The sequence below is a fragment of the Denticeps clupeoides genome, chromosome 5 (assembly GCF_900700375.1).
Source record: "Denticeps clupeoides chromosome 5, fDenClu1.1, whole genome shotgun sequence".
Lineage (NCBI taxonomy): Eukaryota > Metazoa > Chordata > Actinopteri > Clupeiformes > Denticipitidae > Denticeps > Denticeps clupeoides.
The window spans coordinates 13,205,357-13,223,227 of NC_041711.1; the positions used below are offsets into that span (position 1 = coordinate 13,205,357).

General features: G+C 43.6%; 3 protein-coding genes across 6 annotated transcripts; 1 reads left to right on the forward strand and 2 right to left on the reverse strand.

Annotated features, from left to right (window-relative positions):
- Window positions 1-585: 585 nt before the first annotated feature.
- On the reverse strand, window positions 586-6,468 carry LOC114789737 (60 kDa heat shock protein, mitochondrial-like). The gene is made up of 11 exons (XM_028979057.1): window positions 5,822-6,468; window positions 5,325-5,507; window positions 4,337-4,378; window positions 3,964-4,257; window positions 3,689-3,878; window positions 3,413-3,581; window positions 3,126-3,225; window positions 2,445-2,690; window positions 2,154-2,328; window positions 1,315-1,493; window positions 586-1,222 (listed from the first exon to the last, which is right to left on the reverse strand). Exons 2-11 carry the CDS (start codon window positions 5,484-5,486, stop codon window positions 1,064-1,066), a joined length of 1,716 nt encoding a protein of 571 aa, XP_028834890.1. The 5' UTR covers window positions 5,487-5,507; window positions 5,822-6,468; the 3' UTR covers window positions 586-1,063.
- A 72-nt stretch (window positions 6,469-6,540) lies between these two features.
- Window positions 6,541-10,062, forward strand: mob4 (MOB family member 4, phocein). Its single transcript, XM_028979062.1, has 8 exons — window positions 6,541-6,650; window positions 7,280-7,342; window positions 7,472-7,572; window positions 7,694-7,736; window positions 8,294-8,380; window positions 8,573-8,652; window positions 8,780-8,891; window positions 9,209-10,062. The coding sequence occupies exons 1-8, from the start codon at window positions 6,591-6,593 to the stop codon at window positions 9,338-9,340; spliced, it is 678 nt and encodes a 225-aa protein (XP_028834895.1). The 5' UTR covers window positions 6,541-6,590; the 3' UTR covers window positions 9,341-10,062.
- A 206-nt stretch (window positions 10,063-10,268) lies between these two features.
- On the reverse strand, window positions 10,269-17,229 carry LOC114789738 (protein boule-like). Of its 4 annotated transcripts, none has more exons than XM_028979058.1 (13): window positions 17,217-17,229; window positions 17,022-17,093; window positions 16,463-16,564; window positions 15,747-15,784; window positions 15,294-15,410; window positions 15,101-15,192; window positions 14,830-14,881; window positions 14,672-14,747; window positions 14,306-14,457; window positions 13,884-13,964; window positions 13,725-13,772; window positions 11,894-12,022; window positions 10,269-11,250 (listed from the first exon to the last, which is right to left on the reverse strand). In XM_028979058.1, the coding sequence occupies exons 4-13, from the start codon at window positions 15,762-15,764 to the stop codon at window positions 11,098-11,100; spliced, it is 918 nt and encodes a 305-aa protein (XP_028834891.1). In that variant the 5' UTR covers window positions 15,765-15,784; window positions 16,463-16,564; window positions 17,022-17,093; window positions 17,217-17,229; the 3' UTR covers window positions 10,269-11,097. The 4 variants fall into 4 exon arrangements, with proteins under 4 accessions (XP_028834891.1, XP_028834892.1, XP_028834894.1 ...); XM_028979059.1 differs by lacking the exon at window positions 17,217-17,229 and adding an exon at window positions 17,157-17,190; XM_028979061.1 differs by lacking the exon at window positions 17,217-17,229 and having other exon boundaries at window positions 14,306-14,454; window positions 17,022-17,188.
- Window positions 17,230-17,871: the final 642 nt, after the last annotated feature.

The following is a 17,871-nucleotide window of genomic DNA, read 5'->3' on the forward strand; positions in this document are numbered from 1 at the left end:
GTGTTGAACTTGAAATCACCTGCTAGTCTTCACCTGCAGGGTAAGATGTGGGGCCTGAGACAAAACCCTGTATGAACTAGGCCCGTTCTTACATTTCAAATACAGGTTTCAGTCCCAAAACATGCTGGCTAAAGCTGAATTTGGCCCATGTGTGTTCACCATGTGCTAAATAGGTTGCTAGGATTTTGTTCCCCTTAACCCTGAACCAGATAAAAACCAAGATAAGACTTTAAATATAGGACAGAGCATTTCGAGGGTGATTCCCTCCAAATGCTAAGCATGCTCATTCCTAGAATTCGTAGTACACATAATGGAAAACCCTAGAGTATTTAAAGAACCGCTCAGAGCAGTTAGCATTGAAGTGGGGGTTATGAAGAGCAGATAACATTTGCATCCATAAATTCTTGCTTCATCAATATTCTATCACTTTGTCCATAGCAGTTTGTCATGATAACTATCAATTTAACTCAGCTAACCCTTTATATTGCTTGTCCAACCACAGCAAAAAAAACGCAATAACCTTTTATAACTGCTTTTGCAAAAAAAAAAACATGTCGCTGTAATTTAGCACACCAACAACATCCCTTTCAAAATCAATCTATAATCTGTATTTGTCCATTGGGAAAGAATCAATAACACAAACCTTTATATCAACAATCATTAGCAAAAAAAAATTATATAAAAATTATAAAAACACATAACGTTGGACCAAATGTGAAAATTTTCAGTGCAGATTTAAAAACATCACCACAGAAATGACAAATTACATCAAGTGACTCAAACGATGAGGAGGAGACTCAGGTATTCCTCATTACCCAGAAATGTAACATGATGCCAGTATAAGTCTTTTTTTTCCCAACCTGTTCTGACATTCTTTTGGCAGGGGGTTTAAGACAATGAAGGCCAACTGCGTTGTGGTTAGAACGTAGTCAAACAATCTTGACAAGTCCAGTGCCCAGCTCGGGGATGAGCTTAAATGTTTCCTTGCTCGAATGAGAGCGGGAGGGCCTCTGTCCTTCTCTGGAAGCAGGTCTCTTCATGGGCACAGCAAACCTCGGGGGGCTTAAAACATGTCCCCACCCATTCCACCCATCCCTCCCATTCCACCCATCCCTCCCATGCCACCGGCCTTCTCCTCTTTTGGTATCTCTGTGACAACAGCTTCAGCTGTGGAGAGCAAAGAAGCCACGCCGGCTGCATCCATTAAAGCAGTCCTCACAACCTAAAATGGAATTAAAAGACAGAACAGGAACAGTCAGATAGGTAATACGGAAAAATTACAGGTGGAGGTGCCAATGATCAGTGATCTCATACCTTGGTTGGGTCAATGATGCCCTTCTCCACCATGTTAACATACTCTCCCTGCATTGCATCATAGCCTATGTCGCCACCAGACTGCAATATCTTCTCCACCACCAGGGAGCCATCAATCCCAGCATTTTTTGCTATAGTCATGGCTGGGACTCTCAGAGAACGGCGGATAATGTCAATACCTGAAATTAAGTTACAAATTGTTTAGATAAAAAAAAAAAAAAAAAAAAAAAAAAAGAAAGCAATTTTGCTGTGCATGCGGAATAGCATAGTATGCACTTGGTCACTGTCTGCCATAGATCTGATCATAGTCACTACTGCATTGCATTGTGGGATATTTAAGTCAGTGTAGTGTACCATGCTTGCATGCTCCAATATTTACAGCATTTACCAGACTCCCTTATCCAGCGACTTACAATGAGTAGTTACAGGGACAGTCCCCCCTGGAGCATCTTAGGATGCTCCAGTGTCTTCCTCATGGACACAATGGTAGCAAGTGGGATTTGAATATGGGTCTTCTGGTTCTTAGGCGAGTGTGTTACCACCCTGGTAAGTAGGTTATATTTTCCACAAAAAGTGTGCACCAAGACTACTTTCGGTTCCATACTAAAATTTGTAACATATTGAAAAATGTCACATAAATAAAATTATAACGATAAAGTTGGGTTCTGAGTGATATTTTAATGGTATTTGCAGACCGGGTGCTAGTGAACCAAATGACGGATCTTAAAGCCCTCATGTTTGTTGCTCTGGATAACAGCGTCTGCCAAATGGTGTAGCTGGACCGCTGACTGAGGGCAGCCAGGTTGGGTGTTGGTTTGGTGACAGAGAGAGGCTCTTACCAATTTTTTGGTCAGAGTTAGCTGGCTTTAGAGCATCCAACGCTGGGATACAACGTAGCAGAGCAGAGCCACCACCTGGTACAATGCCTTCCTCCACTGCTGCACGTGTGGCATTAAGGGCGTCCGTCACCCTGTCCTTCTTTTCATTGACTTCTACCTCACTGGTCCCGCCAATCTGAGAGACACACGCTGGATTAGTAGATGACAATTACTATTATAGCCTTTAGACACGGACATGCTTGAGTAGGTGCAAGTGCTGACAAACAGTTTCTAGAGAAAATGTTCTCAGACCTTCAAGACCGCCACACCATCAGACAGCTTGGCCAGGCGCTCGTTGAGTTTCTCCTTCTCGTATTCGCTGTTTGTGTTCTCTAGCTGCTCAGCGATCTCTGCCACACGCTTCTCTATTCCAACAGTGTCACCCTGCCCCCTCAGAAGCAGGGTATCATCTTTAGTCACCTGCACCTCTCCGATCCTACCAAAGTGCTGAGGCTGGATGTCCTCCAAAGCCAATTCTAATGCCTCACCCCCAAACACCTACAGAGAGTGGAAAGATCACAAAATTTTTTTAAGAAAGGGAGGTGTGCTAGAGTCATACATTTACATTTACAGCATTTATCAGACGCCCTTATCCAGAGCGACTTACAATCAGTAGTTACAGGGACAGTCCCCCCCCCGGAGCAAATTAGGGTTAAGTGTCTTGCTCAGGGACACAATGGTGGTAAGTGGGATTTGAGCCTGGGTCTTCTGGTTCATTGGCGAGTGTGTTACCCACTAGGCTACTACCACCCTAGTCATACCCAGTCATACTAATAAGATAAGATCAAACTTTATTAGTCCCAGAAGTGGGAAATTGCATTTGTTACGGCAGAAAGTGGTTAGAAACAGAAGTAATAGCAGCAAAAACAACTAACAACAAATGACAACTAGTATTAGTAATAGAGGTACAGCTATTGAGAAACAATCACTCACAGTTCCACCAGATGCAACAGCCATGTCCTGCAGCAGGTTTTTCCTATTATCTCCGAACCCAGGAGCTTTCACAGCCACAACCTGCAAGCCCACCTTTAACCTGTACAAATGGTGGATTAAAATCTAAATCATTCACATTTCATTCTGACCAACAGTAGTAAAACTGAAGGATAACACAACAAAAATCACCAGCAGGGGGTTGAATTTCTTTTTTTGTTGTTAAGTGTTGCGTTCATACGTATGAATACAAAAATGTATGAATTTTCAAACCCAAAGTCTTAACAAACCTGTTAAGAACAAGGGTGCTCAGCGCTTCCCCGTCCACATCTTCAGCCACAATGACCAGTGGCTTGCGGTGCTGGCTAGCAATCTCCAGAGCAGGCACTATACTCTGTACACCAGAGATCTTCTTCTCGCTAAGCAGCAGGTAGGCATCCTGAAACTCACACTTCTGCCCTGAATGGGGAAACAGAATCAAACTAATGTTGTAAAAGAGAATAAAAGAAAAAGAAAGAAAAACCTCAGACTATGCAGGTTCGTTGAGTAAATAAATAAAAAGTCACCTTTGGTGGTGTTGATGAAGTAGGGTGAGATGTAGCCACGGTCAAATTTGAGACCTTCAATGATTTCCAGCTCATCATGAAGAGTTTTGCCATCTTTCACAGTGATGACACCTTTACGGCCCACTTTCTTCATGGCATTAGAAATGACGTTCCCTATCTCCCGGTCCCCATTAGCTGAGATGGTCGCCACCTAAATAAAAAAAATCAATGTGTGAGTGTGTGTGCAAAGAAGAACAGCACATTCAGACTCATCAGTTATGCCCACAAACACATACCTGAGCTATTTCTTCAGGTGTGGTGACTGGTTTAGAGAGATTCTTCAGCTCAGTGATGACTGCATCCACAGCCAGCATCACACCCCTACGGATTTCTACTGGATTGGCACCTTTGCTGATGGTGTCAAAGCCTTCCTTTGCAATGGCACGGGCCAGAACAGTGGCTGCGGTAGTTCCATCTCCAGCCTCCTCGTTGGTATTATTGGCTACATCCTGGACCAGCTTGGCTCCAATGTTTTTGTATTTATCTTTTAAGTCAATGCTCTTGGCCACAGTGACTCCATCTTTGGTCACCTTGAGACAAAGGAATTAAAATATGTGATATTACTTTAGAACAAGTAAAGAACATTGACTAATAAAAAAAGTGCCTTACCTTAGGGCTGCCCCAGCTCTGTTCAATAATGACTGTTCGGCCCTTTAGGAAAAGTAACAGGGTTGAGACAGATGTAACAAAGCAGACAACTACAATCCTTGTATCTGTAAAAGAATTTATAATCTCCAAATGGCCCACCAAAACTGGTAACCTCAATTTATGTCATCCAAAAATGGCAGCGTGTACAGTTTTGTAAAACTATACGGCTTCACGGTTTTGAATTAGTTCGCTGTAAAATAGATAAAAATTGTCATAATTTCCCTACTTTGCTAAACTCTGATTAGTTTTTTTTTCCTGTCCATTCCACATTCAATACAAACATGCTTTTCCTGTCGGAAATATAGCAATTTCGAGATCTTTTGAGGTATATACAGTACAGACCAAAAGTTTGGACACACCTTCTCATTCAATGTGTTTTCTTTATTTTCATGACCATTTACATTAATAGATTCTCACTGAAGGCATCAAAACTATGAATGAACACATGTGGAGTTATGTACTTAACAAAAAGTGGAGACCTGGGCTCCACAGTCACCGGACCTGAACCCAATCGAGATGGTTTGGGGTGAGCTGGACCACAGAGTGAAGTGCTAAACACTCTGGGAAAGACTGTTGGAAAACCATTTCAGGTGACGACCTCTTGAAGCTCATCGAGAGAATGCCAAGAGTGCGTAATGCAGTAATCAGAGCAAAGGGTGGCTACTTTGAAGAAACTAGAATATAAAACATTTTGGTTATTTCACCTTTTTTTGTTAAGTACATAACTCTGCATGTGTTCATTCATAGTTTTGATGCCTTCAGTGAGAATCTACCAATGTCAATGGTTATGAAAATAAAGAAAAAACATTGAATGAGAAGGTGTCCAAACTTTTGGCCCGTACTCTAAATGCAGCACTAGATCGAAGCGTGGCCACGGAGGGCGGGACCACGGAATCGTTCAGCCAATCACGCAGGCCGACCGTTCAACACGCCCCCCCGGCCAGAGTACCTTGGGTCCCATGGTGACGGCCACAGCATCGGCCAGCAGGTCGACCCCCTGCAGCATGAGCGCGCGCGCGTCCGCGCCGAACTTGACGTCCTTGGCGTAGGCGCGCGCCACGCTCCAGCGCGCGGGCCGGGCGCGCAGCATCAGGCGGGCCGAACGCAGCATGTCCGCGGCGGGGAACCGGAACTGTCATGGGATTAAACGTTAATAAGAAACCGCGTGCTGTTTATATGGAGATCATAGTGATAACGAGCGTGGTGTCGTTACGTCACCTGTTAAATAATCAACAGACAATTCTATTAAAATGCATAACATTTACACCCACAGAAAACGTGGCTGTCAAACATTTAAGCGCAGGCAAATACAAAACATTTAGAACTTTTTTCGAAGAACAATGGCGTTCGTCCTTCCAGTGAACGCTAAAAACGGGCAGAACGACCAGATACCAACGATCACCCTCCAGCCACTGAACAAGTATCGTAGCGCAGCCGTGTACTTACTCGCGCTTTACGAAGTCAACGCGGAATGGGCGGAAAAACCGGGCGAAATGACGCTACGGACGTGCTACTTCACTCGAGTCCACGCAGGAGCAGGAGCGCGGCGGAGACCGACCGTGACATAAGCACATGTCCCTTCTCCGACGGGCCCGGGAACATGGATGCCGCTCAAACGCACACGGAAACCTTTCCGCTCGACGCCCACGTTTTTGCGGGCGCACAACAGTAGTCACGCTGGATCGTAGTTTAAAGGCGCGTTCTTCGCGGGGTTCGTTTTCAAAAACGCATCGAGTTTTTAAAAAAATAATAGCGACATGCTCGTTCCGGGGCGAGTGATTCCAGAAGCTTCTGACACGGCGATTGGACACGGAGGCCGGGGGTCCGCCTCCGTCACCACGACGCACTAACGCAGGCGTGTTAAAATATCGGAGAGGAATGCCGAAAAACGGGATTCTAAATGAACGAATTGCGTGGTACTTGGGGCAGTGGCGTGATGCTCTCCATGAACAAACGGAGCACCGACCTGTTTTACCAAAATAACACTTTTCAAATTCTTCCGACACACGAACCGCATGTAACAGCCAAGACGCCCGTTTACTTCACGGTTTTCCTGCTATTCGGTGCTTGTATGTATGTGTTTCGAACGTCTTGTTCTGTGATATTTCCCCTCGAAACGCCCACGTGTCGCCCTTCTTCTCGACTCCACGGCGCCCCGTGCGGCCGTCGGCCGAATATCCGCTGGAATCTGTCACATCCGGTAGACTTTGGCGAGATGGTCATGGCGGAGGGAACCGTAGTCCTGAGGAGAAATCGGCCAGGAACCAAGGCAAAGGTCGGCATTTTTTCCCGCTCGGGGCGATTTGGAGCGACGGGGAACTCGTTCTTCCGAGGAGCCGCCGTCGGGGCGGTTTAAACGGCGCGCCGTGTCGAGCAAGGCGCCCAACACGCAGCCGGGCGACGAGCAGACAGGCCCGAGCTGGTTCCTGTTGTTCGAGTTTGTCTGCCCCGATGTGTTTGTCGCGTCATTTCGGCAGCGCGGCGTAGCTTTCGCCGTCGGGCGTTTCGCCGACTGGACCTGGCCGCGTCGTACCCTGCTTCAGTTCAGAATTCGTCCCGACTAGCTCCGAGGCTACGCTTATGTGCGACTGTAATGTTTATGCTAACAAACCACGGCTAGGGCGTCTTAAACTCCCATCTGTTGTGCGCCCTTATTTGTTCCGGCGATTATTATTGTTTTCTTTTTAAGTTGTCCGTGCTGCACCCCTGGAAACTGTCTTGCTTAGTCGGATTCTTCTGTTAGCGCGACCGATTAAGCCGAAAGTCGGTGTTGTCCGGCAGGGAGGTCTGTGACGTCACCTCCTGTCGGAGACGCTTCACTTGCAACTCGAAGTCAGTGGGTCTGCGCGGCTGCCTCGTCACATTGAGATGTAAAATCGTGTTGTCGTCCCGTCCCCCCCGCAGGATTTCTACAACTGGCCCGATGAGTCCTTTGAGGAGATGGACAGCACCCTTGCTGTGCAACAGGTGAGGCTGACATGTTGCCACATCATGGCGACCGCACAACAGTGAGCTTTTAAATGGATCAGGGGAGCTTTGTTTGTCGCTTAGATTAATTTAATCCGTCTTTTCCCTGTTCTTGTGTATCGTCCACAGTATATCCAGCAGAATATCCGCTCAGACTGCGCAAACATCGATAAGATCCTTGAGCCTCCAGAGGGCCAGGACGAGGGGGTGTGGAAGTACGAACACCTAAGGTAAGTCCTCACTCTAAGTACAACTTGGATTTTAACGCGGCATAAGTTGATATCTGTTATGAAATGTGCTCTGCTGTAAAACAGGCACCATTTCTGACAGCCTCTAACTTTACATCAACAGGCAGTTTTGCTTGGAACTGAATGGACTTGCGGTCAAACTTCAGGTATTGTCTGTATTGTGGTGCTTTCTTTTCTCAGCTCCATTTCATTTGAACACAATATTTACTTTGGGTCTGTAGGCCATGGATGTGTTTTGGGGCACTTGGACCCAGCTGAGAGAGCAGTCAATTCACACAGTTACAGGAATGGTCTGTGAAAGTCTGCACATGCACCAGGCCACTGTGGAAATGCTTGGCCATTCGCTTAACACGCTTAGCTGTGTGTTGGGGCACTGTGATCGTATAGTATTTAGTATTTTGCATTGTGGCTGCAGCAATGCCGGTTTGAATCCAGGTCACGGCGGGCTTTTGGGGCTGTGGTTGCCTAGCGGGTCAGGAAGAGGACCCAAAAGCAGAAGGTTGCCAGCTTGAATCTCCAGCCAAGGAGCCACTGAGCAAAGTACCGTCCCCACATACTGCTCCCCGGGTGCCTTTCATGGCTGCCACTGCTCACCAAGAGGACCCATTTCATAGTGTCACAGTGTGCTGTGCTTCAAAATGACTGTCACTTCACTTTCACGTGTTTCATGGTTGTCTTATAATAGAAAACTTTGTGCCATCAGGGGGAATGTCATCCAGAGACATGTACTCAGATGACTGCTACAGAGCAGTGGATTTTTCTTTGTGCAGCACACAAGACCCCCAAAGAGGTGAGAAGCACTTCAGTCACCTGTTAACCTGTAAATATAAAAAAAAATTTTCCCCATATGGCTATTATGAGTCTTTGTTCCATGACTGGCATATTTTGACCTTGCTTGATCCTGGATAAGGCTTCACTCAGGACCCTGGTTTCAATCGATCCGTGATTATTTTTATAATTATATATATATTTTTTTTTGCAGTGCCCTGCTATTGATTACACCAGGCATACACTGGATGGTGCTGCTTGTCTTCTGAACAGTAACAAGTATTTCCCAAGCCGGTAGGGTTTGATTATCTTTCTGAATAGTAAGACTGAATTCTATCGGATTAATTTGTTACTGAGGTATCATTTTAAGTTGTCAAATTGATTGACCCACCGTATGTCTTTGATCAAATGTTCTGTACAGAGTGAGTATTAAGGAGTCTTCTGTGGCGAAGCTGGGCTCTGTCTGCCGGCGCATCTACAGGATATTTTCCCATGCCTACTTCCACCATCGCCAGATATTTGACAAGTATGAGGTACTGCAGAAACACATTTCACATTACAGTGCGCTTGCTAAATGCATTTTTACCTTTAAGGAATATGTATTTACTATGTTGCCTCTCCTGAGTCACAGAGAAAAAATTAGGGAACTTGTACAGCATACGTTCTTGGTATGTTGTTACCATATTACCATGTTACCAAGGTCTTGTAAAGTAACTTCTAGAAATCATGTTCACACATTTGCTATGGAAGATCCGTTGCAAAATATGCAAAATTATGTTGCATATTATGTTAAATGTCACTTAGTAAAATTAAATGTTTTTATAATTGTTTTTCTTCTTTTTGTTCACAGAATGAGACTTTCCTGTGCCACAGGTTTACACGATTTGTTGTCAAGTATAATCTGATGTCCAAGGACAATCTGATTGTGCCCATTTTGGAGGAGGAAGTCCAAAATAGCAGTACAGGAGAGAGCGAGGCTTAAGGAAAGCCCGCTTAAACATGGCCAAATACACACATTTAGACTTCCATGTCTATCTTGTTTTACATAAACACTTCAGACTCGTGCCCTAAGTCTTATGTTGAAACCAGTTCTGAAATATCTTCCCCTACCTGCCTATAACCCTATCAGATATCCTGTAGAGATACAGAGAGTATAAGTGTTTCATGAGAAATACAAGTCCCTTGCTAGCCACAGCGCATCATTTACCTGAGCAGAACTGTCCATTCATACATCGATTTGGCTGAAGTCTCAGCAACTGCATACATGCTAACTCATATACAAATAATATAGATATTACCTAAAAACACACTCTCTTGCAGTTGCCAAATCTGTTCTCACTGATCATAAAACATCCCTGCATCGCAAGTAAAGCGGGACGTAAAACCAGCCGGGGGAGAAGTGCACATTTACGTACTGCCATTCCCTTTCGGTAACGCGTTATGTTAGCCCGCATATACACAAATCCCTCTTCTGTACATAACTTTGACTAACTGGATTTCCCTCCATTTTTAAGTGATCTTTGACTTTTAAACATGTACTTTTTCCAGTTGATCTCTTGCTCTGTATTATTGTTTAAGTTATTGTTACTGTAGGGCTAGGGGTATTGTAAATTCACACAACCTACACATCACATAAAAACAAAAGTTGTAAGTAACATGTACTGGTATGTAAGTATGAATAAATAACAAGTTATTCAAATTTCATATGTGCTTCTTTTGACTTCATTCTTTTTTTTTTTTTGTATTTAGTTATGTCATGCATTTAAAGTAAATATTTTAAATAAACTTTAAAAACTTATTTGTCTTTATTTTGGTAAAATGGTGCCAGTCAAACTTTTAAGCAACTAAGAACAGGTTACTTACTCACCATTGTGATGAACACCAAACGCAATTCAACAAACGTGAGCCCGAACAAACAGACTATGTAAGAAAATAAGATTTTGATTGCTAAATTTGCATTTTGCATAACAGTGTTTCAAACCAAAAAACTTCCCTTTGCTAGTCTGCCATAAAAATGACATTGCCCTGTATTCAAACTTACACTGTGGATAAGATTTAAATATGAACTATTTACATGAAATATAGTTAGCATGTGCACAAACTGCCAAGAAATTTCAAATAAAAACATCAAAACTATACAAAAATGTCACAAAATTGTTATAGAAAATTGTACAGCCCTTAAATTAAAAACAACACAAGTGTTTTAGGTGCGAGTTATTATAAACACAGAAGAACTAAGGTTGTCACCTTTGTTCACATGTTCCTAGCAGGACATAGTTTGCATCATTTTAAGTAGAAAGCCCTGTATGAAAATGTTACATTTGTATTAATGATATGTACAATCAGTGCACATCACACATATTTACTGTTGTGCATGTTTACGCAAAATACTTGAGTTGTACAAAAAAAAAATCTCGAAACAGCCCTTAAAAATATTCTCAATAGTTAAAATAGATTTGGATTAGCTGAGCTGAGAACCGTGGTGATGGGGTTAATCCCCATGCAGCCATGCAGAACAGGACGGGGGAAATTTAAGTTCCTTCTGAATCATCAGAACATTGAGTGGAGATTTAAAATATGAAGCTGGTCTTCCTGAGTGATTCGAGCTTAAGAAATGGTGGGTCTTTTATGTCAAAGGTTTTCCATCAGATGCAAAGACAAATGAATGGCTTTTCAAGAACTCAGAAGATAAAGTAGCGATAGAAGAGATGTAGGTGCAGCATCCCTTGTTCGTCTGCTCTACTTGGGCAGCTCAGCAGCAGGTGGAGGTGAGAGCTCCGTCGTCACAGAGTGGTGGCGCTCATGAGAGTAATGGGGGCTTCGACTGAACCTGGCCTTCGCATCAAAGTGGCAGTGTGGATAGGCCCTTCTGGTGGGGTGGAACTTCGGCTCCTGTACATCCACAGACACACACACATAGACAGTCCCATGCTCGTTGGCACTTGCAACACACAATGTATAGAAAATAATTACACAAAGGCTGGTTGAAAGTTCCGTCTGAGGAGATGCACACAACTCCCTCATTCTCTCTAATGTTAATGAATAGTTTAATTGGACAAGATACTCTTTACTCCCGTCAATTCTCCAGCTCATAAAACTAGATCTGCCCCACCCCTGGACATTTTTGGTCTTATAGTATGTAATATTTTCAAACAACCTCCAAGGCTGATTTTGGGTGATTTCTTGCGACTTTTCCCCTAACCCAGTCATAAGACATTAGATACTGGTAACTACTACAGCCCTGCTTATGCTGCAAAAGCACTACTGTTGATTAAGATTCTACTGAGATGTATGCAGATGTATGCAGGCCACTTTTCTTTACAATTAGGCAAGCAGCTCTACTTCATCATCATTTTAGTGTATTTCCAGAAATATGCAAAGAATAGGTAAGATAGGACTTCTAACGTGTGTTAGAAGTCCGTGTGTAAGGTTGCTGAGACAGAAATCAGTAAAGATATGTAAAGAAAATTGTGGTGAAATGGTTAATATTCAGCTTTGACAGAGTTCTGTAGATGCTGACGGCATCTCTGCCCACCTCCGGTACGGCAGCATCCATTAAGGGCATAGGTGTCTGAACACAGCTACCATCTAGGGTGAGCTCAGCAGGCTGGTAAAGCAGTTCAGCAGGCTGGACATAAAACACAGGACTGGAGGGAACTGGCATCTAAGACACAAATATACACAATTTTTAGGTCATGTTTAATGTGTACTGGTAAACAGAAACCATATTGGAGAAAATCCTACAAGTAAATAATAGTGTAAAACCCAATATACACTACTCACAATAAGTTAGGGATATTGTTATTTACATGAGTGCTTTTCCTATTTGCTCTGAATTTTAATGAAATAAGTAAAAGTTACCTTTGATATTACTAATGATGTATGAGAAGAAACACCATTTTCATTAGTTTAATATTTATTACCCCAAAAATGACAATAACAGGGATCGCCCATAAAAAACAATAATTGATGTCAGTGGTGTTTCCACCATTTGCCGCAATGACAGCACAGTCTCATGCTCCTCACTAGCCTCATGATGTGTTTCTGAGGCAATGCGTTCCACTCTTCCACAAGAGCTACACGCAGTTCTGCCGGGTCACGTGGGGCTGGGGTACGATCATTCAGTCTCTACTTCAACTGCTCCCAGACGTGCTCTATGGGGTTCAGGACTGGGGACATTGATGGCCATACCATGAAGCACTCCAACTGTGACAATTCTGCCATGATGTGGTGGAGAATTATCATAAATAGAAAGATGATGGGTTCTATGATGTCTCTGAGGTAAGAACGTGCAGCGACTGAGCCGCCTGACCTCAGCGTATCGCTCACCTTGCCTTCTCCAGCAATGCTGATGTGACACTCTTCAGTGAATAGGACGGTAGACCACTGCTGATACATGGCCTTGTGTCCACTGCAAATGTTCACTACAGCATCTTGGTGACAGTGGAGTCACGTGCAACGGTCTTCTGGCGTTCAAAGCGGTGCAGTGGGTTGCGAATGGTTTGTCTGGAAACCCTAGTAACCCCGCATCTCGTAAACGGGCCTGCAGCTGTGTGGCAGTTGCATAATGATGTCTAAGTACATAGGTCCTTAGGTACTAGTTCTGTGTCTTGATGCAAGTCTGCTGTTGACGGCACGCCGTAGCCAGGTGACGCTGCTAGTTTGTTAAGTGACATTGTGGGTTCATGACTGTTTGAACGATGAACTTGGAATGAATTACTGACAATACCAGCTTTTTATACCCACAGAATGTTGAAATTGATGCCACGTTGAAAAAGGTTGTCTTTGGTATTGGCCCCAATATAAGGTACACTGAGACCATTACATGGAAAACACAAAATGAGGTGTGTCTATCACCCCAATACAATTGCCTCCCTATCCCATAAATATATAAAGTGAAACAAACACTGTATGACATCCACTAAGTCTCTCACAATATCCCTAACTTATTCTGAGTAGTGTGAATTAAAAATGAAAGCATTATATTTTTTTAAATGGCCTGTTATGGCCTGATTATGTATTTTTGACAAATAGTCCAGGATAAATACACTTTCAGTCAAAAGTTTGGAGACACCTGCTCTGTGACGGATATGGAGACCAAGACAGAGGCAATTTTGAAGAATCCAATGCAAGAAACATATTCAGGACATTCAAGACTGTTGGAAAACCTAACTTAAGGTTGTTGGCTATTTTTTTGTTTATTACATAATCTCATGCATGTTATTTCAAAGTCCCTTGTCTTCTGTTTTGCTCTATAATGCAGAAATGCAAAACCCATAAATAATGAGGTGCGTCTGAACTTTTGACTGGTTGTGTATTCCAGTCATAAAACACATAGCTCTATTCTTATCAAACAAACACTTTACCTGAGGAATGCACCACTGTGGTGGACCAGGAACAGAATGTGTAGGACTCTTAAAAAAATACATTTTCAGGTCAGTGACACAAAGTGCATCAAAGTTTACAAAACCAAATACTCATAGTTTGTATGACTCAATATTTAAAAAGTGGGATTGATGACAGACCTGGTAGAGAAACGTTTGTGGAGGGTACATTTGAGTTGTGGAGTTTGTCAGCATGACAGGAGATCCTGATACAGACCGGGCCTGACACACACACACACACACACACACACACACACACACACACACACAGTGAAAAAGGGAAACTAGTGATTGTCATTGTTTAGAACAGCACACAACCAAATGTGTCCTCTGCTGTAACCCATCACCCTTAGTGAGCAGCCATGACAGGCGCCTGGGGAGCAGTGTGTGGGGACGGTGGCACCTCGGCAGTTAAGCAATCGAACTGGTAGAGTTCCGATTACGGGTCAGTTTCTTTACCCACTAGGCCACCTCTGGCCCACTCACACACACAATGCAAGAATATAATGACCTTCACAAAATCACTCTATTCAGCTTCACCTGAACGACAAAAAGGCACTCACAGGCCAGTGAGTAGGGCCGCTCATGTCAGGGGGGTGGAAATAGGCCACCCCGTTGTGGAAGGTGTAAGGGTACCCAGTTGGGGTAGTGAGATACGTTGTGCCACATGAGCCAAGAAAGGGAGCAGAAGGTGACAGCCTGGACAAATGGACTGCTGATAAAAAGGCATAAAGCAAGACAAAAAAATTATTCAACCGGCTACAGATATAGAAACTCCGTAGCCACACCTTGTAATGTATTATTTCAGGGTAGCGCTTTAATGAATGTAAATGTCAATCCATCACAAAGTGACAGGTGACGGAGCGGCACATACAGGTAATACACACACAAGTAATTCGCAAATGATGCCATTCATATGAGAGTCTTACAGTGTGGCCCTGCTTGCTGCCTGCGGACGGCCTGGCCAATGTTGAGCCTCTTATTTTGGCAAAAGATCTTGTCAGCCTGGGAAGTGCATATGAGCGAGTGAAGTGACTGGGTAAAAAAAAATGAGTGACGGAGAGGCTAATAAAGGATTCCGACTCACCTGAAAAACTTTCAAGGCATCCTCCTGCGTTTCGAATGTGACAAAGCCGTACCTGTGGACGCGTTGAACAAACCAAGTACGGTTCATACAGATTCAAAATAACAACAGTGCTGACTTAAGGTTGAGTCCACAATAAATTAAACTCATTACAACACTTTAAAAGAATTAAAGCAAGCAGCATACATTGTGTTCTAATAATAATTATAACAAGTATTTAGTTATCAACATAGTCATAAGTGTGCATTTATCGGCATAACTGTAATGCTCTCACCCCTTCGACACGCCTGCACGATCAATAACAATCTTCACTTCCTTCACCTGCCCGAAATGGGAGAAAAGGCGCCGCAGGTCGACCTCGTTCGTCTGGGTATCACAAACCAACACGTGTAGTGGAGACAAAGTGGGGGGAAAAGAGGACAGAAGAAATATAATGCGGCCACAATCAAAAAAAAAAAAACATTCACCTTGGCGTCGATTCCTCCCACGAAGATGCGATTCGGGATGACCGTCTCGAAGCGGGACGCGTGGTGGACGGTGACAGCGGGGCTGGCGTCGGCCGCCATGGGCGTGCTGACCTGGCTCTGGTCGAGTCGAAACAGGGTCCAAACACGAGTTAGTTAGCGAGAAAAGACGTTGGACATTAAAAGGCCCGTAAAACACATTTAACTTCCAGCAAATTCCACTCAACTATTAAAACAAAGAGCTCCATTAGGAGGCAGATTTTAGGTGTTCTGGGGCTCATGTCATTCTACTTATATTGTTAAGTACAAAAAAGTTACGTGTCTTTAAATGCTAAAAAATGTTAATTGTCTGACTGTGGTATAAATTAAACAAATGAGTGAAATGGCCTGATTGCTAGCGCACCACAAGCTAACTAGCTAAATGGACGTTGTGTAGCGGAAATTAACTTGACTTACTGATATTTCGATCTCCATCTCTAAAATGTGACTCCAGCCTGCAGGTGAACAAGACAGGAAATAAAAATATTCGCCTTAATGTCGATTTATATAAATTCCCTCCAGTCGCCAGTCTAGATGTGCACCCAAAAACCTCCGGACTAGTCAACTCCACATAGGGTTCAACTAAACACACGTTGGCTTTCGTTCATGTGACAATTCCCTCTTCATAAGTCACTTGTGCACCAATTTATAACCCGCAACGTCAAACCATATTATTTGAACTTAGATGTGTAGTTGCTTTTTTGAAGTATATTTTCTTTCGCGGACACCCCGAATCTGTCTAAATGGAATATTCCACTTAGTGTGGCGGGAAAAATGTGTCTTTAGCGGATAAATACGCTGATTTAACCCCGACCCGCGGAATAAAATATAAAATTGAACAAATAAAAAAAATATGTGTATAAATAACAACCGAGCCAGCTGAACCATTTTAGAAGGAGGCCTGGGTTTGAATAATAAATACAGTTAATCTGGTATTTTGAGGAAATTGCATAGAAAGTGAAATGCCTGTGTTGCCAGGTATGTGGAAAAACACGCCCACTTATAAAAAGCTTTTGCACGTTTGCATGTGCTTTTACTCTGTAAAGGCCCACTGCTATTCACTATTCGTTTAATGGTGCTCGTCCGAATTAGTACATGTTTCACATGTTGCCTGTATTTTAGTAGAGTCTTACTGAAGGGCCCTTTAAGAAGGGGGAACGTCACTGCTTCCACCACCTGTTGCTGTCTTCAGATTCCTCTCCTGTGCTGCTGCCACTGCTGCAGAGTGTGAAGGTCTAAGACAAATGAAGCCGAAGCATAACAGCTGTATGCTCTTCAACGTTATTATTCTCTTGTTTAAGTGTACAGTTTGATTGGCTTAATCACACGGTTTTGTCCCGCTGTGAAGGCAGACCCATTCAGTCTGACAGTTTAGAGTACATTAAGGAGAATCCAGGGCTCAAAACGTCAGCGGAGGGCAAAATACAACACTGAGTAAAAAAACACTTTTTACTCAGTAGTAACACGGCCATGAAAGATCACACAATAATTAGTATATTTTAATAAATAAGCTGTAGAACACAGACAGAATGGTCTATTAGTGCCAGTGCCATGTTCTATACATAAATGAATGTGGATTGACTCATGTCTCCTTGTTTGAGCGTGCAGCAATAGCTTGTGTGTGTTCTCTGTGTTTTGCCCTGCAGTCTGCAGTTTTGAGCCTCCCGACTGTGGTAAATTTGAACAGCTTACCTGCATGGACAGGGCATGTGATGGTGACAGGTGGGGTGAAGATGGGATCCCACCCAGCAGGTAGGCCGGCTTCTAGAAACACAAGAAACGCTCTCAGTCAGGGCGATCGACCAAATATTTCTCCATTTTACTGACCAAGGCCGACTGAGGGAAAAGCAAAGTGTGCTTGTGTGCGAGGAGAGTGGCACTGCGTACCCCTGCCCCTAATGCCATGACTCGCATTCCAGTACGGTATCATCTAACTGTGAGCTGAGCCCTGAGCAGTGGCCTCACAGTGCCAGTATTCTGACAGGGACATTAACACTTGTCTTCCTGCATTTCTCCATAGTCTTAGGTTCCTTAGCCCTCTGTACCTCTCACAGAGTCTTCATTTATGTCTTTTTTACTTTTCAGCATTTACATGGCATGGCCATATGTTGTACCCAAATCTATGTCTAGAAAGTAAAAGGGTTTTTTTTGTGTGTGTGCATAGATTCATTTGGTTTCTGTTGATTAGAAAGTAATCTAAAAGATGGCAACTTGACAGGTAGCCACAGGTAATGCTGTGACTCTGGTGCCAGCAGACGCTCTGCCATTAAAGCCCAGCTGATATAAGTGCACCGCATGCCACCCTGAGTTTAATTACAGATCTTCCAGGTCCATCATTTTTGTTAGACAGACGAGTCGGCAAATTGCATCTTATTTTTGCCTGCATTAAACCGCAACAACGGCATGGAAACAATAGCACAGTGGGCCTTCGCCAGCGTGCGGGCCAACACATTACGCCTGCTCTTATACACGAGAAGCTGAGTTTAAGTAATGGAAAAGTTTTCCCTCACTGTCCCTTTCCCGCCCCCACCTGTGTAGGACT